Source organism: Tricharina praecox (assembly GCF_024521635.1).
Source record: "Tricharina praecox strain CBS 144465 chromosome Unknown BZA05scaffold_13, whole genome shotgun sequence".
Taxonomy (NCBI): Eukaryota; Fungi; Ascomycota; class Pezizomycetes; order Pezizales; family Pyronemataceae; genus Tricharina; species Tricharina praecox.
Genome location: NW_026250415.1, coordinates 614810 through 633387, shown reverse-complemented (window position 1 = coordinate 633387; position 18578 = coordinate 614810). Strand labels below are relative to the sequence as shown.

The 18578-nt window shown below is 54.3% G+C and overlaps 5 protein-coding genes across 5 annotated transcripts; 2 read left to right on the top strand and 3 right to left on the bottom strand.

Moving 5' to 3' along the window:
- The first annotated feature begins 328 nt into the window (after positions 1-328).
- BZA05DRAFT_55670 (chitin synthase E) lies at positions 329-6423 on the top strand. Its single transcript, XM_051488416.1, has 4 exons — positions 329-803; positions 898-3395; positions 3451-6195; positions 6256-6423. Exons 1-4 carry the CDS (start codon positions 547-549, stop codon positions 6285-6287), a joined length of 5532 nt encoding a protein of 1843 aa, XP_051339182.1. The 5' UTR covers positions 329-546; the 3' UTR covers positions 6288-6423.
- Positions 6424-8659: 2236 nt separating this feature from the next.
- On the bottom strand, positions 8660-11618 carry BZA05DRAFT_374057 (MCM2/3/5 family-domain-containing protein). Its single transcript, XM_051481749.1, has 2 exons — positions 10859-11618; positions 8660-10807 (listed from the first exon to the last, which is right to left on the bottom strand). Exons 1-2 carry the CDS (start codon positions 11387-11389, stop codon positions 8771-8773), a joined length of 2568 nt encoding a protein of 855 aa, XP_051339181.1. The 5' UTR covers positions 11390-11618; the 3' UTR covers positions 8660-8770.
- Positions 11619-11676: 58 nt separating this feature from the next.
- Positions 11677-15116, bottom strand: BZA05DRAFT_399344 (kinase-like domain-containing protein). Its single transcript, XM_051483797.1, has 7 exons — positions 13986-15116; positions 13711-13931; positions 13047-13656; positions 12857-12994; positions 12645-12801; positions 12234-12587; positions 11677-12169 (listed from the first exon to the last, which is right to left on the bottom strand). Exons 1-7 carry the CDS (start codon positions 14723-14725, stop codon positions 11954-11956), a joined length of 2436 nt encoding a protein of 811 aa, XP_051339180.1. The 5' UTR covers positions 14726-15116; the 3' UTR covers positions 11677-11953.
- Positions 15117-15191: 75 nt separating this feature from the next.
- On the top strand, positions 15192-17682 carry BZA05DRAFT_374051 (putative T-complex protein 1 subunit alpha). The gene is made up of 6 exons (XM_051481748.1): positions 15192-15377; positions 15440-15487; positions 15546-15736; positions 15806-16840; positions 16893-17217; positions 17281-17682. Exons 1-6 carry the CDS (start codon positions 15335-15337, stop codon positions 17316-17318), a joined length of 1680 nt encoding a protein of 559 aa, XP_051339179.1. The 5' UTR covers positions 15192-15334; the 3' UTR covers positions 17319-17682.
- On the bottom strand, positions 17543-18520 carry BZA05DRAFT_474281 (uncharacterized protein; the record flags this gene model as incomplete). Its single annotated transcript, XM_051488117.1, has 1 exon — positions 17543-18520. Exon 1 carries the CDS (start codon positions 18506-18508, stop codon positions 17543-17545), a length of 966 nt encoding a protein of 321 aa, XP_051339178.1. The 5' UTR covers positions 18509-18520.
- Between the last annotated feature and the right edge of the window lie 58 nt (positions 18521-18578).

Here is an 18578-nt window from a genome sequence, read left to right as displayed (position 1 = left end):
TTTCTCTGTCTGATCAACACCGCCGAAAGTAATCCAGCAACCCGCCATCACCATCACCACCAGCTCCCGCTACTTTCCACTACGATCAGTCGTGGTTCGGCAGAAGTAGAACCCTCCCATCGCTTCTTGCACTTGGGCGCGTGTTTTGTCTCCGTCTCCACCGACTCTGTTTGTTTTCTGGCAAACGTCCACGCTCACTGCTCTCCTGCCCTTTGCTTATTCGTGCTGTCTCACCCAATACCACCACTCACTACTACAGCAACAACAACATTCTCGTTCCCCTTTCTCTCATCGTTCCCACTTCACTGCCGCTGTATACTCGAACTCCTCCTGCATCACGACCAGCTAGCCATCTATCCGCCGTCTAACGATACTTATTCCAACACGCATCGCAATTAGCTACTGAGGGAGCCTCCTCTTGCAGTGAAATCGGACGAGTGAGGGCAAGTAGACGGCTGTCGAAGTTATACAAAGTTTCCCGCGAGGGGCGCAATCCCCTCCCACCACCACCGCCCGCCCGCGAACTCGCCCGCGAATTTGCCCGCCATGGCGCAACAATCCCCTCAGTCGCAGCCTTCGCTGCCGTCGTTACCTGCACATCTCCAGTCCGACACCCACATCACGGCTCACCTGGCCTCACGATTCCACCTGGCGTTGCCAACAGCCACTCTCGGATCTCAGGCAATCGTCTCGTTGAACACCTTTTCGAACCCCCATGTCGTCGGCGTGGACCTCGAGAATATGGCCACGCGGATGTGGAAGCGTATGGGCGGTAGGGGGGAGAATCAGGTTGCTGTGTTTTTGTGAGTTCTCGTCCATTGTCTTTGTTTTGTTATCAGTACGGTGTTGGTGTGGTCGTCGTGTATGAGCGTGGAATGCTGATACCGGGGGAAAAAGGGGAGAGTCGGGATCTGGAAAGACGACGCTCCGCTCGCAGCTGCTCTCGTCGTTGTTGGGCTTCACTTCGACGCCGCTCTCGCACAAGGTCTCGCTCCTGGCGTACCTCTTCGACGCGCTGACAACGACAAAATCCCTGACGACGGCCACGGCCTCCAAAGCCGGCTTGTTCCTCGAGCTACAATATGAAAACATCTCTCAGACTTTGATTGGTGCGAAGCTGCTCGATCACCGCCTCGAAAGATCGCGGATCACCAGCATTCCGACCGGAGAAAGGAACTTTCACGTTCTCTACTATCTCCTGGCGGGAACTTCGGACGCAGAGAAAGAGCATTTGGGCCTCAAAAACGCAACCACTGCCGCCCACAGGCACAGTGGTGACCTGAGCGGCAAGTCGGCCCAGAAGCGTTGGAAATACCTTGGACATCCGACACAGCTGAAGGTCGGCATCAACGACACCGAGGGGTTCCAGCACTTCAAGACGGCTCTAAGAAAGTTAGAATTTCCACGCCAGGAAATCGCCGAGATATGCCAGCTCCTTGCGTGCGTGCTGCACCTCGGTCAGCTCGAATTCGCTAATGGCCACGCTACCACGGCTGGCGGCGAGGAATCCGGTGCAATGGAAGGAGGTGACCAGGTGGTGGTTGTGCGCAACAAGGAAGTGCTCGGAGTGATCGCCGCGTTCTTGGGAGTCCCTCAGGATGCGTTGGAGACTAGTCTGGGATACCGAACCAAAACGCTCCACCGTGAAAGGGTGACGGTCATGCTCGATGCCAAAGGCGCTAGAGCACATGCGGATGAGCTTGCGCGAACGCTATACTCTCTGCTCGTCGCGTGGATCATCGAGTCGTGTAACGAGCGCCTGTGCGCGGTCGAGGACTCAATCGGCAACACGATCTCGATCATCGACTTCCCCGGGTTCTCGCAGACTTCCTCTACCGGTAGCACTCTTGACCAGTTGCTCAACAATGCGGCCACCGAGAGTCTGTACAACTTCTGTCTGCAAAGCTTCTTCGACAAGAAGGCTGAGCTTTTGGAGAACGAGGAGGTTTCCGTGCCGGCTACCAGTTACTTTGATAACTCCGACGCCGTGCGTGGCTTGTTGAAGACCAGCAATGGCTTGCTCAGCATTCTTGATGATCAGACCAAACGAGGCCGTTCCGACGCTCAGCTCCTTGAGAGTCTCAAGAAGCGTTTCGACGCCAAGGGCAACCCTGCGATCAGCATCGGTGGTTCTTCACCTCTCCCAGGAGCGCAATTCCAGTCGGCTGGCAACAGCTTCACGGTCAAGCATTTTGCCGGTGAAGTCGATTACCCCGTCACCGGCTTAATCGAACAGAACAGTGAAATCATCTCCGCCGATCTAATGAACCTGTTCCGCGGAACGACCAGCTCTTTCATCACCGACCTGTTCAGCAGTAAGGCTGTGACTACCATAAATCATCCGCGCGAGAAGACGGCTATCATGCAAGGACAAATCTCATCTCGGCCGTTGCGGATGCCCAGCGTCATGAGGAAGAAGGGGGAGAAGCCAGGCCAGAAATCCGAGGCTAAGGAAGCCACCTTAATCGAACAGGGTGCTGCCGGTCAATTTGTCGGTGCGCTGGACACGGTAACGAGGTCACTCACTGGCACGAATACCAACCCATACTTCATCTTCTGTTTGAAACCTAACGACCGCCGGATCGCCAACCAGTTCGATTCCAAGTGTGTACGCACTCAGATCCGGACTCTCGGTATCGCGGAGATTTCTCAGCGCGTGCGGAATGCGGACTTTTCGGTGTTTCTGCCGTTTGGTGAGTTCTTGGGGCTCGCAGAGGCGGATAGCATTATCGTTGGTAGTGAGCGGGAGAAAGCCGAAGTTGTGGTCGAGGATAAAGGCTGGGAACCGAACGAGGCCCGCGTCGGAGCTACCGGTATTTTCCTCAGCGAACGATGCTGGTTCGAGGTCGCACAGCTTGGTGACTCGACGAATACGCGAGCTGTCGGCGGCGGTGCTGCGTATGCTGCTGACCCAGACGACGGAGGCAGTGGCCCGTTGACGCCAGTCGGCGAGACTGGTGGAGGTGGCGGTCTGTTTAGTGGCTCAGACTCCAGAGTGCGTCTAATCCCCGGCCAAAGTCCCTCGGCTGGTCTAGGGTCTCACATCTACGGCGCTGGTACGAAGCAGGGCTACTTCGCGAAATCCGACGATCTGCGGTCAGAAGCGGCGGCATCGGCGTTCAATCAAGGCGACATGTTCCGCAACTTCGACACCCGCGAGCAAATGGCAGAAAAGGGCAAAGCCGCGCGGGAAGAGGAGATCGAGGAGTTGCCCGTATCAGGTACGCGTAAACGGTGGATGTTTGTCGTCTGGCTGTTTACGTGGTTCGTTCCGGACTTCTTGATTCGCTGGCTCGGCCGTATCAAGCGTAAAGACGTGCAACTTGCCTGGCGTGAAAAGTTTGCCATCAACTTGATGATTTGGCTGTCGTGTGGTGTTGCGATCTTCTTCCTCTGTAAGGACCTCGGGGTGATATTTGCGGTTGGTGCGGATTACTGATGATATCTTAGTGGTTTTCCCCGAGTTGATCTGTCCCAGACAAGACGTTTACTCACTCGCTGAGCTCTCCAGCCATAATGGAGGCAAGGATCACACCGAAGACACTGCTTACACCGCTATTCGGGGTGTAGTCTTTGATCTCACCTCATTCATCCCGTCGCACTACCCGAACATCATCCCCGATAAATCTTACTGGAGCTACGCCGGAGTGGATGCCACCAACCTTTTCCCCGTCCAAGTCTCGGCTCTGTGCGGTGGAGTTGACGGGACCGTTCACCCCGCAGTGCAGCTCTCCTACAAGGGCACCAACACCACGCAGGACACGACACTGGACAAGAATGCCAAATATCACGATTTCCGCTATTTCACAAACGACTCACGGCCCGACTGGTTCTATGAGCAGATGATGGTCATGAGAGCTAATTTCAAGATGGGGGATATAGCATATTCCGCCAAGGATGTTGCGAGGGCTGCAAAGAGCCAGGCCAAAGACATGGCCATCATTGGAGAACGAGTCTATGACATGACTGTGTACAACAAGGGTGGGCGAAGAATCATTTTGCCGGCGGGCCAGGAGGATACGGATGTGTCGAGTATCAACGTCGATTTCATGGATCAGCAAGTGGCAGACCTCTTCTCTGGACGGGCCGGACAAGACATCACCAAATACTGGGAAACCCTCAACCTCAGCAATGCTGTCAAGGATCGTATGAGGGTCTGTCTGAATCGACTGTTTTATGTCGGCAAACTCGACACAAGAAATTCGGCACAATGTCAATTCGCGCGGTATCTCCTCCTCGCCATCACGATCATCCTCGTCTCGGTCATCGCATTCAAGTTTATCGCTGCGCTTCAGTTCGGCAGGAAGAACATGCCCGAGAATCTCGACAAATTCATCATGTGTCAGGTCCCGGCGTATACTGAAGACGAAGATTCTCTACGACGTGCTATCGACTCCGTGGCCAGGATGCGCTACGACGACAAGCGCAAACTTTTGATTGTTGTTTGTGACGGTATGATTATCGGACAAGGAAACGACCGACCCACCCCTCGCATTGTTCTCGACATTCTCGGTGTGCCGGAATCAGTGGACCCGCAGCCCCTGAGCTTCGAGTCTCTGGGAGAAGGTCAAAAGCGGCACAACATGGGCAAGATTTACTCCGGACTGTACGAGGTGCAAGGACACATCGTGCCTTTCCTGGTCGTAGTCAAGATTGGAAAGCCATCGGAGGTCTCCAGGCCTGGTAACCGAGGAAAGCGTGACTCTCAGATGGTTATCATGCGATTCTTGAACCGCGTACACTACAATGAAGCCATGAGCCCGCTCGAACTCGAGATGCACCATCAAATTCGCAACATCATTGGGGTGAATCCCACTTTCTACGAGTTTATCCTGCAGATCGACGCCGATACCGTTGTCGCTCCGGACTCTGGCACTCGAATGGTGGCTGCTTTCCTAGCAGATACCCGAATCATCGCTCTCTGCGGAGAGACTGGTCTCAACAATGCGAAGCACTCGTTCGTTACCATGATCCAGGTCTACGAATACTTCATTTCCCACAACCTTGCGAAGGCCTTCGAAAGTTTGTTCGGTTCGGTAACCTGTTTGCCTGGTTGTTTCTCGATGTACCGCATTCGCGCAGCCGAAACCGGAAAGCCCCTGTTCGTCAGCCGTGAGGTTGTTGAGTCCTACGCCGAGAACCGTGTCGATACGCTGCACATGAAGAACTTGCTCCACTTGGGTGAGGATCGATACCTGACGACTCTGCTCTTGAAACATCATGCTTCGTACAAGACCAAGTTCATCTTTGACGCCCACGCCTGGACCGTTGCTCCTGACTCCTGGGCCGTCTTCTTGTCCCAACGTCGACGATGGATTAACTCGACCATCCACAATCTTGCTGAGCTGGTACCCATGCAGCAGCTTTGCGGTTTCTGCTGTTTCTCTATGCGCTTCGTTGTCTTCCTCGACTTGCTCAGTACTATCCTCGCCCCCGTCACGGTCGGTTATCTCGGATACCTCATCTACATGGTTGCAAGCAGCTCGGACCTGGTACCCATGATGGCGTTCGTCCTGCTCGCCGCCGTCTACGGTCTGCAAGCTATCATCTTCATCATGCGAAGAAAGTGGGAGATGATTGGATGGATGATTCTGTACATCATTGCCATTCCCGTCTTCAGTTTCGCGCTTCCGCTATACTCGTTCTGGCACATGGACGATTTCTCGTGGGGTAACACTCGTGTCGTCACCGGAGAGAAGGGACAGAAGATCGTCATCTCCGAGGAGGGCAAGTTCGACCCCGCCAGCATCCCTCGCAAGAAGTGGGAAGACTACCAGGCGGAACTCTGGGACCAGCAGACGCAGCGCGGCCACGACGACACTCGCTCCGAAGTATCCGGTTACTCGTACGGCACCAAGTCGTACGCTCCCACCTCGGAGTACGGCTTTGGCGGTAACGGCGGCGGAATGCCTCCCGGCTACGCTAGCCGCCCGATGTCGACGTTCGAGCTCCCGATCCCGCAGCAACATGGCCGCATGTCCATGGCGCAGTCCGACATGATGAGCCAGCGCAGCGGTGCTTACGGCGTCGAGATGGAGATGTTGGATCTGCCGTCCGATGATGCCCTCCTCGCTGAGATCAGGGATATCCTCCGCACCGCCGATCTCATGACCGTCACGAAGAAGAGCATCAAGGCGGAGCTGGAAATGAGGTTTGGAATGAACTTGAATGCGAAGAGGACTTACATCAACTCTGGTATGCTCACCCTTCTCACTCCCTTATTATCCAGAACATTGGCTAACACATCTCAAACAGCTACGGAAGCAATCCTGGGCGGTAATCTATAGACAACAGGGCGTTTTTTTCCTCTTTTTTCCTTTACTTTTCTTGGTTGTAATTGATGGTCGATTGATGGTTGATGGGCGGGAGGGGCGGACGGGAGTGTGGTACGAAATGAAAGGTATAAAAAGGGATGCTGTCAAGATGTCTATCGGTAGCAAGAATGCGGGGGGGTCTTTCACTTTTTTCTTTTTCCTTTCTCTTTGATACGTGTGCATCGGTTTGGAGTATTGTAGTGAATTGTTTTTTGCTTTGCTATTCGATGTCTCATTGTCTCATTTATTCTTTCTGTGCTTTGTGCGAAGAGCTTATTTCTGTATCTAATATACCATTACCTACATTATAAGCTCCGGGACTGAGACTGTTCGTGGTTTCGGCCTTCGGGGGTGGATACTTTGTAAGAGGGTGAAGATGTCCAATCCAAGCTTTCATGAAAGAAAGTATTCAAGCGCACCACCGTCTCCCGCGCGCCAAAAAGAAAAGCCCAGCATCCGAAGTCCCCGACATCCGAATGGCAAACCAGCCTCACGTCTCACTTTCGTCCCACCCTGCCATGCTAGGAGTTAGTGAACGACTAATCCCAAAACACCAATGCACCAAGCGGGCCGGTGCCTGACTATCTGCTAGGACTTGACAGTCTACTCGTGCACCCTGACTAACTACTAGTAGCGTGGGGTGGGTGTGGTGGGCATGGTGGGCGTGGTGGGCGTGCTGGGAGCCTGGGAGCTGGGGAGGTTCGAGCACTCGCTCGCTCGCGACAGACAGGCAGCTTTTGCTTTGTGGCTGGCTGTGATTGGTTACATAGGTTGCCCCTTTCTATGCTCAAGGGAGGTGGGAGGAAGGGGATGGGATGGGAAGGGAAGGGAAGGGAAGGGGAACATGGAACAAAGTGAGGAGTCAGAACAAAGAGAGGTTTCGTGAGGAATGGGAAGGGAAGGGAGGGGCGGACTGGAATTCAAGGAAGCATACGGGGAAGGGCAATTGACGGGAGGGGTGTTGTACTATAGTAGATACCTATGACAGTAGATAGCTTGTACAATTAAACTCCCCTAGCTTCTAACAGGTAGGTATAGGTAACATAGAACCAGACCCTGTTTTATGGATGGAAGAAGATGTCATCCGGGAAGCATTGCAAGAGTCAATCAACCCACACGGTTAGAGTCATTGAAGGAATGGCTTTAGTCATTGAGGGATTGACTCTAGTCAATAAGCAGGAACGACTAGTCAATGAGCAGGAATGACTCTAGTCACCGAGCAGAAATGACTGAGTAAATCCGCGAGACCCCCCGTCGCCGTGGACGCCACCCCCCCTGCTCCTCCCCCTACTCCTCGCCACTAAATAACCAATCCACCCCGTAATCCACCCCCCATTCCACCTGGGGTCCTCAAACTACTCCATACAAATGGAAATACGCAACTCATTCCATTTTTTCATTCCATTTGAGGTTTGAGGACCCCTGTTGTTGAGAGTAAGCGAGCGCAAAGGGAAAGATTCAAAGGAAGGGAGAGGAAAGGAAAGGAAAGGACCGGAAGGAGGAGAGCCGCTCGTCCTGAAGGGATAAGGCTCGGGGCAGAGGGTCCTCATCGGCACGTTGCAGACACCCGTGCTGGGCGAGTGAACGTGAGAGTGAATGGGATATTGCAGACTATGGGTGAGCGAATGTGAGAGTGAATGGGATATTGCAGACGATTGGCGAGCCACCGTGAGAGTAAATGGCACGGTGCAGACACTCTTACTGCGTGAAGGTACCTGAGAGTGCATGGGACATTGCAGACACTCGTGCTAGACGAGTGCACGTGGGAGTGAGTGGGATATTGCAGACGATGGATGGGCGAATGTGAGAATGAATGGCACGACGCAGCCACTCGTGCTGCGTAAAGAGACGTGAGAGTGAATGAGACATTGCAGACGATTAGCGAGTGACCGCGAGAGTCAATGGCACGGTGCAGATACTCGTGCTCGACGAGTGCACGGGAGTGAATGAGATATCGCAGACGATTGGCGAGTCACCGTGAGAGTGAATGGAATATTGCAAAAGATGGGTGGGTGAATGTGAGAGTGAATGAGACGTTGCAGACACTCGTGCTAGGCAAGTGCAAGCGAGAGTGAATGGAATAGGTATTGCAGACGATTGGCGAGTGACCGTGAGAGTTTTGATGCAGCATACAAACTCAACGTCCTACCCAGCATCGTCAGCTCCAATATCACTCGACCACATACGGTAATTCCCAGGATTCATGTGATACCACTGGCTCACGAGTTACGAGTCACAAATCGCGAGTCGCATTGGCACTGCTCCCTAAATCCTATGCCATGATCTTGATTGATTGAATGCAGTATGGAGTTTAACAAATTTCACGGAAATTCCCGAGTGATATTGACGGGCAGCCCAAATGGCCATTGAGGTCTCATTAATCCGCACCCAAAACCAGCAAGAAACATAGCAATGTAGGTATCGTCCTTTCCCAACCCCAACCCCAACCCATCTAACTACACTTTATAAACCATATCGGCGCTCAACATGATCATATTCCTCTCGGTCATCTCCTCGAGTGCCAGTCTCGCCTCTGGCATTTCAAACTGATCTCTGACCGACAGCCCCTTATTGACCTCCTCGACCAGCGGCGCAATCTCTGCATAATCATCACTGAACACCGGTGCTTCCAGGAGTCCTGCTAGTTGCATCTGGAATACCGCCAGTCTCGCTGGCGAGATTGCAGACGACGACGAGGCGGTCTGTTGTGAGCCAGAAGTCGGGGGAATGCTGGATGCGAACGAAACACTCTCCTGGCTTTCTCCTGCTGCTTCTGCAGCGGTGGAGCGAGCGGAGCGGCGGGAGGAGCGTGGAGTCGGACGCGAGTAGAGGTCGTCGTCGACGTTGCCGGCTTCTGCTTCCTCCATTTCCACTTCTGGGATGTTGGCAGCGAGGCGGAGGGCTTCGTCGCCTGCATTGTCGTTGTCCGAGTCGTTGTCGGAGCTGCTGCCATTGGCCATCTCGACGTCGTCGTCGACCCTTCGGCGCTTCCGGCGCTCGGGCTGCATGACTTCCTTGAAGAGCGCGAAACGCATGATGTCTTCAGCGATCTCGGCGTCTTTGAGTTCTACGCGGTTGGAGAGACGGGATTTGGCGTGGGCGGTGGCGAGCCGGATGAGGGTTTCGAGGGTACGAGCGGTCATGGGGGAGGTGCGGCGTTGGCTTCCCTCAAGCTGGTCGTTTCGTAACGCCGAGTATGTGATGACGATGTGGTCGGCCGCTCCCTTGGTGAGAACGGGCTTTATACGTGTCTTAGCATACTGGATGTATTTCTTCACGAATGCCATGGTGTAGATCTCCGGCTCCTTTTTCTTGCCGCGGCCTTGCGTCATGGTGACTCCGGCGTGCAGCATCTGGTCGTACTTTTCGAAGACGGGGGTTGGCCGACCCGAGTCCGCGTTGTCGTCTGCGAGGCCGACGCCGAGCATCTGCTGGGCGCCTTCGCGGACAGGAGCTCCTTCTTCGGTACCCGGTTGGCGGTAGCGGTGCATACGGAGGACGTGCTCAGAGATCTGACGATCACGCACGTCCTCGATGTCGTCTGTTACGACAAAGAGAAGATCGAAACGCGAGAGCAGCGAGTCGGGTAGCGCAATGTTACGGTGGGGATCCTTGTGGGGATCGTATTGACCGTAGATGGGATTTGCGGCGGCGATGACCGAGCACCGTGCATTGAGCGAGGTGTGGATACCGGCCTTGGCGATGGTGACCGTCTGCTGTTCCATGACTTCGTGGATGGCTACTCGGTCGACATCGCTCATCTTGTCAAACTCGTCGATGCACACGACTCCACGGTCACCGAGAACCATGGCTCCGGCCTCCAAGCGGCGCTCACCCGTTTCTTTGTCGGAGGTAACGGCAGCGGTCAAACCGACACCGGAGGAGCCCCGTCCGGTCGTGGCGATCGCCAGCGGCGCTGTGTTAAGGACGAACCGGAGGAGTTGTGATTTGGCAGTGGAAGGATCACCGACCATCAGGATATTGATATCTCCTCGCAAATGGGTTCCATTATCTAAATTCTTCTCCATACCACCCAACAGCATTAGCAGGATTGCCTTCTTGATGTGGTCGTGGCCGTAGATACTGGGAGCCAGTGACGTGGCAAGCTTATTGAAGATGTTCTTGTCCTTTGCTTGCTTGTTGATGTTGCGGATATCCGTGTCTGTGATGATCGCCTGCGCAATTCCACCGCCAGCCTTCGAGGAAAGCAGAATCACATTGTTCGCTAGTAAAAGAGTGCGAAAGGTCGATGATCCCTCGCCAGCACTACGGTTTCCCAGAGAGCGGTAGAGACCCACAAGCTGGATTCGGTCACCGGGCTTGCACTTGTCCACCAGATCATCGTCCATTATCACGTCCACACTTCTTGGGAGCTGACCAGCCGGGGCACGCTCAGGCATCTCCTGGATCGAGATAGTTTGATGATCACGGTAGATACAGTGGCCGTACTCGGTGATCAACGGGTTGCCAGCTTCATCTTCTTGGGGGTAGACCTGGTTCAATCAGCATTTATATACCACTTTCCCCGTGGATAGAAAACGTACACTGCTTGTTGCCGGCGCATTGACGGACATGGTCTGATCTCGATACTCCCTTGAATGAAACAGCTTCTTCTTCTCGTTCCAATGCACACTCTTGACGACCTTCGGCCTGACCAGACTAACCCTGGTGACAATACCCTCCATGGAGATCATATGATTCAGGTGTTTACTGCTCAAAGTTCTCGGATTGACCGCATACTCTCCGAAACTCCCAATGAGGGCGCAGTAGAACATGGTATCGTCGGTGATGACCGGGAACCGTCCATCATTCGGCATAGCGCGGACCGTATCCTTGAGGGCTTTATCGAGCGCAGGAAGAAACTCGAAAGGATCATTGAGGAGTCCGTCGGCGAGCTCGCGGTTGTGGTTTCGGATCTCGTCGAGAGATACCTGCAGTCGCCGCTCGCCGCGTGCAAGCATTCGCTTGATTTCGTCGGCGTAGCTCTTTTGCGCGTCGTCGTGGGGATCGAGGAACTCGGAGAACATCCGAATTCGGTCGCCTTGGACTACATCGCCGATACGAGGCCTCTCCATTGTGATTGTGGAGTGATAGAAGGTGGGGTTTCAGAGATTGTGGTTCGGGGGCGTCAGATCGTGGAGAAGGCTTTAATAGCGATGAATGGAGGCCGATTTGAGAGAGATATTCCACCGCTTGAAGAAAGAGAGTCGTTAGTCGTGAAGAGAGATGAATTGGCGGAGTGTGGCGTGGAAGGATGATGCGGGTGGAGGCGTGTCTAAGGTTGTGCAGGATATTCGAAACGCGTGTGCGCGTATAGTGAAATATTCACAGAAAGGGGCCACGCGAATCATGGCACCTTGGCTAGCAGCACGTGATATCTCCGCTAACCTACTTCGCAAAAATCATACAAAAGCACTTACATACAGAAAGTATCTCTATCAAACACCGATCCAATACAATCCCATTATCCAGCCAGTAAACTGCAGTGGCTGGGAAAGAAGAAAAAACACGCACGCACATGAAACTGAGAAGCTGCCTTCAACCGACTACCGTGTATCGTACCAATCAAGCAATGCACCAAATCATCTACCTGACAGTTGCCTTGAAATAATGCCATTCCAATCCGCGTCCGGCTCTATCTATCTGGCCGAAGGTACCGGGCGTCGGATGAATGGGTGCTTCAGAGCCTCGTCCGGAGTACATCGCCTCTCCGGGTTGAGGTTGAGGCACCTTTCTAATAAATCCACGAAAAGGTTGAGCTCTTTCAGTTCGGTCTCGCTACCACTGGCAGCCGAAAGGAGGCGTTGTTTTAACTCTCTGGTCGGCTTCGTGTAGTTTATTGTCCTGACCACGTCCTGTTACACCAGCCAGTCAGCAAATCGTTCTTAATGGCTGACCAAAGATCAATTGATTACACACCTTCCCCGTAATCTTGTCCTTCTCGACGCTCCTGAAGTTGCCCATCTCATCGAAGTGCAGAGGTGTGAATTGTCCCTTGCGAAGCAGCTTGTTGGAGAACTTTCCGCGGCACTCCATGATACTCCGCAACATTTGGTTGTTGGTTCTGCCAGTGAACAGAATCTTACCGGTATACAGTTCGTACAGGGTGCATCCTATCGACCACATATCAATAGCGAAGTCGTAACTCATTCCCAGGATGATCTCTGGTGCTCTGTAGAAACGTGAGACCAAGTACTGGGTTATATCATTCTCAGATGCATCCGAGGCAGAACCAAGATCGCAAATCTTGAGGACGTTTTGACTTTCGCTCACCTAAAATAAGCCATTAGCATGATGTGGGAGGGAGAGGAGTAGAATCTGACAACGCACCAAAACATTGTCGGGTTTGAGATCGGCGTGTAGGATGTTACATTTCCGCAGGAGCGACAGACCGAGGAACATCTGGTGTGCGTACGCCCGGACAGCGTTGAGGCTGATACCAACATCGCGAATACCAGACTTCTTGAGCACGTCTCGGAGGTTGATACTGAATCACAACTTATTAACATATCCGGCCATGATGAGGAGCGGGGATTACCGACTTTAGGTTCTCGAAAACGATGCACAAATGTCCCTTGTGCTCAAAGTACCTCTCAAGTCTCACGACATGTTTCTTATCTTCGGGATCTGCTTCCGCGAGCTTTTTGAGGATATCGATCTCCTTCATGCCTGCTTTACGCCTGTTTTGCACATCAGCAGCGATCGGAAGTGAGAATGGCAGTGGTAGCATACATCGTCTCGTTGTTTCGAATGATCTTAATCGCCGAATCTTTATTGGTGGTCATATCTCTGGCCCGCACTACACCAGAGAACATGCCCTTACCCAGACTCATTTGCACCTTGTATCGACCGTCCATCAGTTCTCCGGGGATCATTTTGTAATACCCTTCGTCGTCATCCCAGTTATCCAGCAAGCCTGCATCAAGCTGCTTGGCCTCGATGGTGGCTACGGGCTTAGGGGTGGTTCCAGGTTCCTGATCGGTCGTAGCTGACGCAGGAGCGAACATATCGTCGTCATCGCCTTCGGCGAACATGTCAAAATCGTTCTCACCCTCAGCCTTCGGCTTCTCAGGCTCGGGGTTCGCAGGAGCATCGGCTTCCCGCATCAAGACATCACGGTCAGTGGTTTTCATCTCATCATAGGCGCCAGACGAAACCTCATTCTTATGGAGCCGCTGCTCGTTCCGCTTCTGATCTTCCCGCATGTCAAGGGTTGGGTCGTAATCAGCAGCCGATGGCTCATCCGCGGCATCCAGCTCGGCGTCTGGTTCAGCGGCGGCACCTTGTTTCGCGAGGGTGAAGACTCCGCCGGGGGTCAAGTCTGGTGGTGATCTTGGGGTGACTTTAGACTCAAGGTTAGCCTGGGCTCTGCTAGATGAACCTAGGCTCGGCTTACTGGGCGAATTGGGTCCAGTTGAGTCGGAAGGAGAGGCCGCCGGTGTATCTTTGATTCCAAGAGCTGTCGCAAGCATAGGAGTGCCTTGTCCTCGGTACTTGGCTTTGATAGCTTCTCTCTTTTTCCTGCGCTCCTCGATAAGCTTGGCCTCATCAACAGGTTCCTCAATCGCCAGTTTGGGCTCTTTGGCTGATTTCTTGTCGTCTTCACAGTTTGTTGACCTTCACAAGTCAGCTGCTGCAGATTCCAATAGCCACACGAAGCGAGTATCGCACCTCTCATTTCCAGACGGCCTTGCATACTTTGCCTCCCGACCTCCGTGACGATCCGAGTCTTTACTGCGTGTTTCAGCGTCTCGTCTCGCGCGATCAAAAGAAGCCGGGTTCTCTCGCCGTTCACCACGCGATCTGTCGTTTGACCTCTGGCGTCCTCCATTACCATACCCGCCGTAGCGACCATTCCTCCCGTCGAAGTGCCCATCCAGTCCATCCCTCCTGCGGTCATCGTAGTATCTCCCGCCGCCACCACCACCGCCTCCCCTACCTCCTCGGTCTGGTCTGGAGCCTCTTGGAGGAGGTGAGCGACTGCGTGTTCGAGAGCGGTTGGAATCAACACCGAAGTGGTCGTCGGAAAGCTCGTCCCGGAAAGTCTGGGTATCCCCACGATCTATATCGGCATAGGAGACTCTTGGGCGACGAATCGACACATCCCTCGCGCCCGCCTCGTAGTGCACCCTGTGGCTTCTCGCGTCGTCTTCCCGGCTCCGCCTCCGCTTCTCGCCTCGTGGCTGGTACCCGTCGTTGTTGTTTGGAGTGCGGCGATCGTAGCGGTGGTCATTGTAGCGCGAGGTGGAGGTCGGAGGATCTTGTGGAGACGTCGAAGCTCTCGCCGGGAGTCTAATTGAAGGACGGTCAACGCTAGGGCCAGACACGGAAGGCAGCGATGGAGGTGCCTTCTCTGCATCAGATTCGAAGATCTCTCCCTCCTCGTCATAGGAGCTAACTGGGGAGGCCATCTTTGTGTCTGCTGCTGCGCCTAGAAGAAAGAAAGGTGCTTTCGTTACGGAAAAAACGAAGTGTTAGCCTCGTAGATCGACTTTGAAGTTGTGAAATGTTCCAACCACGGATGCAAGTTGTGTCGGGCGGTAAGGTTTGGTTCCGACGCGTGGAAGCCTGCTGATGTCGCTGCTGAGGCCGGAGGGCGTTCGAGATTTCGAGAATACGGAAGGTTGCAATGGAGGTCTTGCGGGTGGAGTGGTTGTTGAGCCGGTAAAGCACTAGGGAGGTAAACGTATAGTACTTGGTTTTCTCGGGAAGGATGAGGGTGGAGAGCTGTCTGCCGTACATACATGGACGGAGGAAGGCCTGATGATGACAAGCCTATTGGCAAGCGTGATTGGCTGTGTCGAAGCCTGCGTAGGACTGGGCATGCTAAGTACCAATCCGATAGGCGGGGCCAACATGCCACTGCTAAGCCACATCCTCCTTCACTCAGCTAATGTGCGAGGCTCAACTCCCAGAAAAGATAAACTACTACTTGTTGCTGCTGCTGTATTGCTCCCCCCGCCATCTGCTACAACCACGCATCTCGAACGTCTCGATTGTCCCAACTTCCATCATATATTATGGCTGGAATCTTCTCAGCTCCTAGAAACAGTGGTACTCTCTGTAAGCTATACCACAAAATAACCTCTGCTTGCCTGCCGTTGCTAATTCCATCGATTACCCAGTCCTCGGTGGTGAGAAAATCAGTGGTTCCGACATTCGAGACCAAAATGGTATTAACCCAATCCTCCCGGTTTCTTCGATTCGGTTCGTTGACGGCTCTATCTGCAGTTCTCGCTACGCAAGCTATCGCAAATATCGTCAAGAGCTCCTTCGGCCCGGCCGGGCTCGACAAGATGATGGTGGATGACATTGGTGATGTGACGGTGACCAACGACGGTGCTACAATATTGAGTCTGCTGGACGTGGACCATCCTGCCGGAAAGATTCTGGTACAGCTGGCGCAGCAACAAGATAAAGAGGTACGACAAGTCGATGCGAACCTCGGAGACTACTAAGGGGAGAACCCCTCGCTGATGGAATCAAATCAGGTTGGAGATGGCACCACAACGGTAGTGATACTCGCATCCGAACTCATCAAGCGAGCCAACGACCTGATCCGCAACCGAATCCACACCACAACCATAATAACCGGATACCGAATTGCGCTGCGGGAGGCCCTGCGGTTCATGCAGGATGTCATGTCGGTTTCGGTGGACGCGTTAGGCCGGGAAACTCTTGTCAACATCGCAAAGACCTCCATGTCCTCCAAGATCATTGGTTCGGACTCGGAATTCTTCGCCAACATGTGCGTGGATGCTATGCAGGCGGTGAAGGCCACCAACGGCAGGGGTGAAACCAAGTATCCGGTTAAGGCGGTCAACATCCTGAAGGCCCACGGAAAGAGTGCGTTGGAGACGATGTTGGTGAAGGGATATGCGTTGAACTGCACTGTCGCCTCGCAGGCCATGCCTATCCGAATCCAGAACGCAAAGATCGCTGTCCTCGACATCAACTTCCAGAAGCAGAGAATGGCCCTCGGCGTGCACATCACCATCGACGACCCTGCGCAGCTCGAGAAGATCCGCGAGAGGGAAGCATCCATGGTGTTGGACCGCATCAAGCTCATCCTCGATGCCGGCGCCAACGTCGTGCTGACCACCAAGGGTATTGACGACCTGTGCCTGAAGTCCTTTGTGGAACGGGGTGTCATGGCCGTACGTCGCTGCAAGAAGGAGGACCTCCGAAGAATCGCCAAGGCAACCGGTGCTACTCTCGTCGGTTCGCTTTCCAACCTCGAGGGTGATGAGGTCTTCGACCCGTCAAGTCTTGGTTTCGCCGAGGAGGTCGTCCAGGAGAGGATATCCGACGACGAGTGCATCCTCGTCAAGGGAACCAAGGCCTTCCCCTCGGCTTCCATCATCCTCCGTGGTGCCAACGACTACCAGCTCGACGAGATGGAGCGCTCCGTTCACGACTCCCTGTGCGCTGTCAAGCGGACACTCGAGAGCGGAAAGGTCGTCCCCGGCGGTGGAGCAGTAGAGACTGCCCTGTCCATCTACCTCGAGAACTTCGCCACCACTTTGGTAAATCACACCCTCTCATTCCCGCATATACATATACTAACACGCATTACAGGGCTCCCGCGAACAGCTCGCGATTGCCGAATTTGCTACCGCCCTTCTCATCATCCCCAAGACTCTGGCGATCAACGCCGCCAAGGACTCGTCCGACCTGGTTGCAAAACTGCGCTCATACCACGCAGCCAGCCAGAACGCGGATGAGACTGATTCCAAGAAGAAGGGCTACAAGAACTACGGTCTGGACCTGATGCGGGGCAAGGTCGTAGACGAGGTGAAGGCCGGTGTCCTCGAGCCGTCCATGAGTAAGGTCAAGTCTCTCAAAAGTGCCGTCGAGGCTTGTATCTCGATCATGCGTATCGATACGATGATCAAACTGGATCGTGAGTTTCCTCCCCAGTGATGTGGATGAGTGAGTGAGAGGTGATGCTGACTAGATTGCGCAGCCGAACAACCAGCCGAGGATCCTCATGGCGGGCAATAGACGGCGACGGTAATGGACAAGAGAGGGATGGATGGATGTCCATAGTTAGATCTATGAAATATCACGATAGCCGTTCGTCCTAAGAGCTGAGAAGAAGTCGAGCCATCATTTCGCCCAGCGTAACAAAAGAAGTATATTACATGTAACCCATGTCCGTAATGCGGCTACCCAAATCTAAATATCTTACACCCGATCAAAACCCCCGAAAAAGCCATTAGAAAAGATCATAACCTGTCCAGCCCCAAGTACCACTTGACCGCGCACGCCATCAGCAAGAGTACCCAAATGAGCACCGTGGTCCTCCCCCATCCCCACCCCCTTCTCCTACCAACAACCCTCTTCCTCACCGCGCCCTCCCCCTTTGCCATCGCCACCCCCATCCCCTTTCCCTCACCCGTAAGCTCCCTATCCACGATTCCCCCCAACCTCTCTCTAGCCTCAATCGTATCCCTCAGCTCAGCGGCAATAACCCTAATAATCTCGCGGTCCGCCTGGACGGCATCATCCATGGCACGCAGCAGATCGAGCCGTGCGCTCTCGGGCCCGCGCGCAAACTCCGCCCACCGCTCATGCGTCGCAATCATCTCGTAGCTCTGCGCCCGCCGCTTCAGCGCGATCGTGATGTCGGCTGCCCGCCGCGTGGTGGTCGAGATATATGTGGCGACTGTCGCCGCGAGCGGGTCGATAACGGCGGCGGCGGCAGAGGCAGAGGCGGCGGGTGGAGGAGCCGGTAAGTGTGGGAACCGTGCGGCGTGGAAGGGTGCCCCCGCTGAGGCGGCGGGAGGCCGTGCGAGCTTGCGTTTTTTGCTTTGCTGCGCTTGCGGGAGGGGCGGGCTGTGCGGGCGGCGCGGCGTGATGGTCGTCGCCGTCGCGGCGGCCCGCGAGAGGGCGTGCGCGTCCCGGTCGCGCGGCGGTGGGACCGGGTCGCGCTGTGTGGCTAAGAGCGCCGGTGGAGGGGCGGGTGTTTTGGGGTCGGTGGCGGCGTCTTTGTGCGGTTTTGGCGGCGCTAGTGACATCGGCGGGTATGCTTGTGCTGGCATTGGGGGTGTTGGTGCGATGTGTGGAATTGCGGTAATGTAGACGAGGTAGCTGTTACGGTGGATGCTGTGGACAATGAGTATGTATGAGCGTGGTTGTGTGGTGGTGAGGTATGGTGTTGATTCAAGGAGAAAGGAAGCTGTGATGTCCATATCGGAGTTCGGGGATTGAGTTGCCCAACAGGGCTGTCGTCATGGCAACCGGCAACTCTGGGTTCATCTT

Coding starts and splice junctions, on each gene's coding strand:
- BZA05DRAFT_55670 (XM_051488416.1), top strand. CDS start 547: ATGGCGCAACAATCCCCTCAGTCGCAGCCTTCGCTGCCGTCGTTACCT. Junction 804..897: donor AATCAGGTTGCTGTGTTTTT/GTGAGTTCTCGT, acceptor CGGGGGAAAAAG/GGGAGAGTCGGGATCTGGAA. Junction 6,196..6,255: donor GAGGACTTACATCAACTCTG/GTATGCTCACCC, acceptor CATCTCAAACAG/CTACGGAAGCAATCCTGGGC.
- BZA05DRAFT_374057 (XM_051481749.1), bottom strand. CDS start 11,389: ATGGAGAGGCCTCGTATCGGCGATGTAGTCCAAGGCGACCGAATTCGG. Junction 10,808..10,858: donor ATGCGCCGGCAACAAGCAGT/GTACGTTTTCTA, acceptor TGATTGAACCAG/GTCTACCCCCAAGAAGATGA.
- BZA05DRAFT_399344 (XM_051483797.1), bottom strand. CDS start 14,725: ATGGCCTCCCCAGTTAGCTCCTATGACGAGGAGGGAGAGATCTTCGAA. Junction 13,657..13,710: donor AACTGGACCCAATTCGCCCA/GTAAGCCGAGCC, acceptor TTGAGTCTAAAG/TCACCCCAAGATCACCACCA. Junction 12,588..12,644: donor TCAAACCCGACAATGTTTTG/GTGCGTTGTCAG, acceptor GGCTTATTTTAG/GTGAGCGAAAGTCAAAACGT.
- BZA05DRAFT_374051 (XM_051481748.1), top strand. CDS start 15,335: ATGGCTGGAATCTTCTCAGCTCCTAGAAACAGTGGTACTCTCT. Junction 15,378..15,439: donor TAGAAACAGTGGTACTCTCT/GTAAGCTATACC, acceptor TCGATTACCCAG/TCCTCGGTGGTGAGAAAATC. Junction 15,488..15,545: donor CGACATTCGAGACCAAAATG/GTATTAACCCAA, acceptor CTCTATCTGCAG/TTCTCGCTACGCAAGCTATC.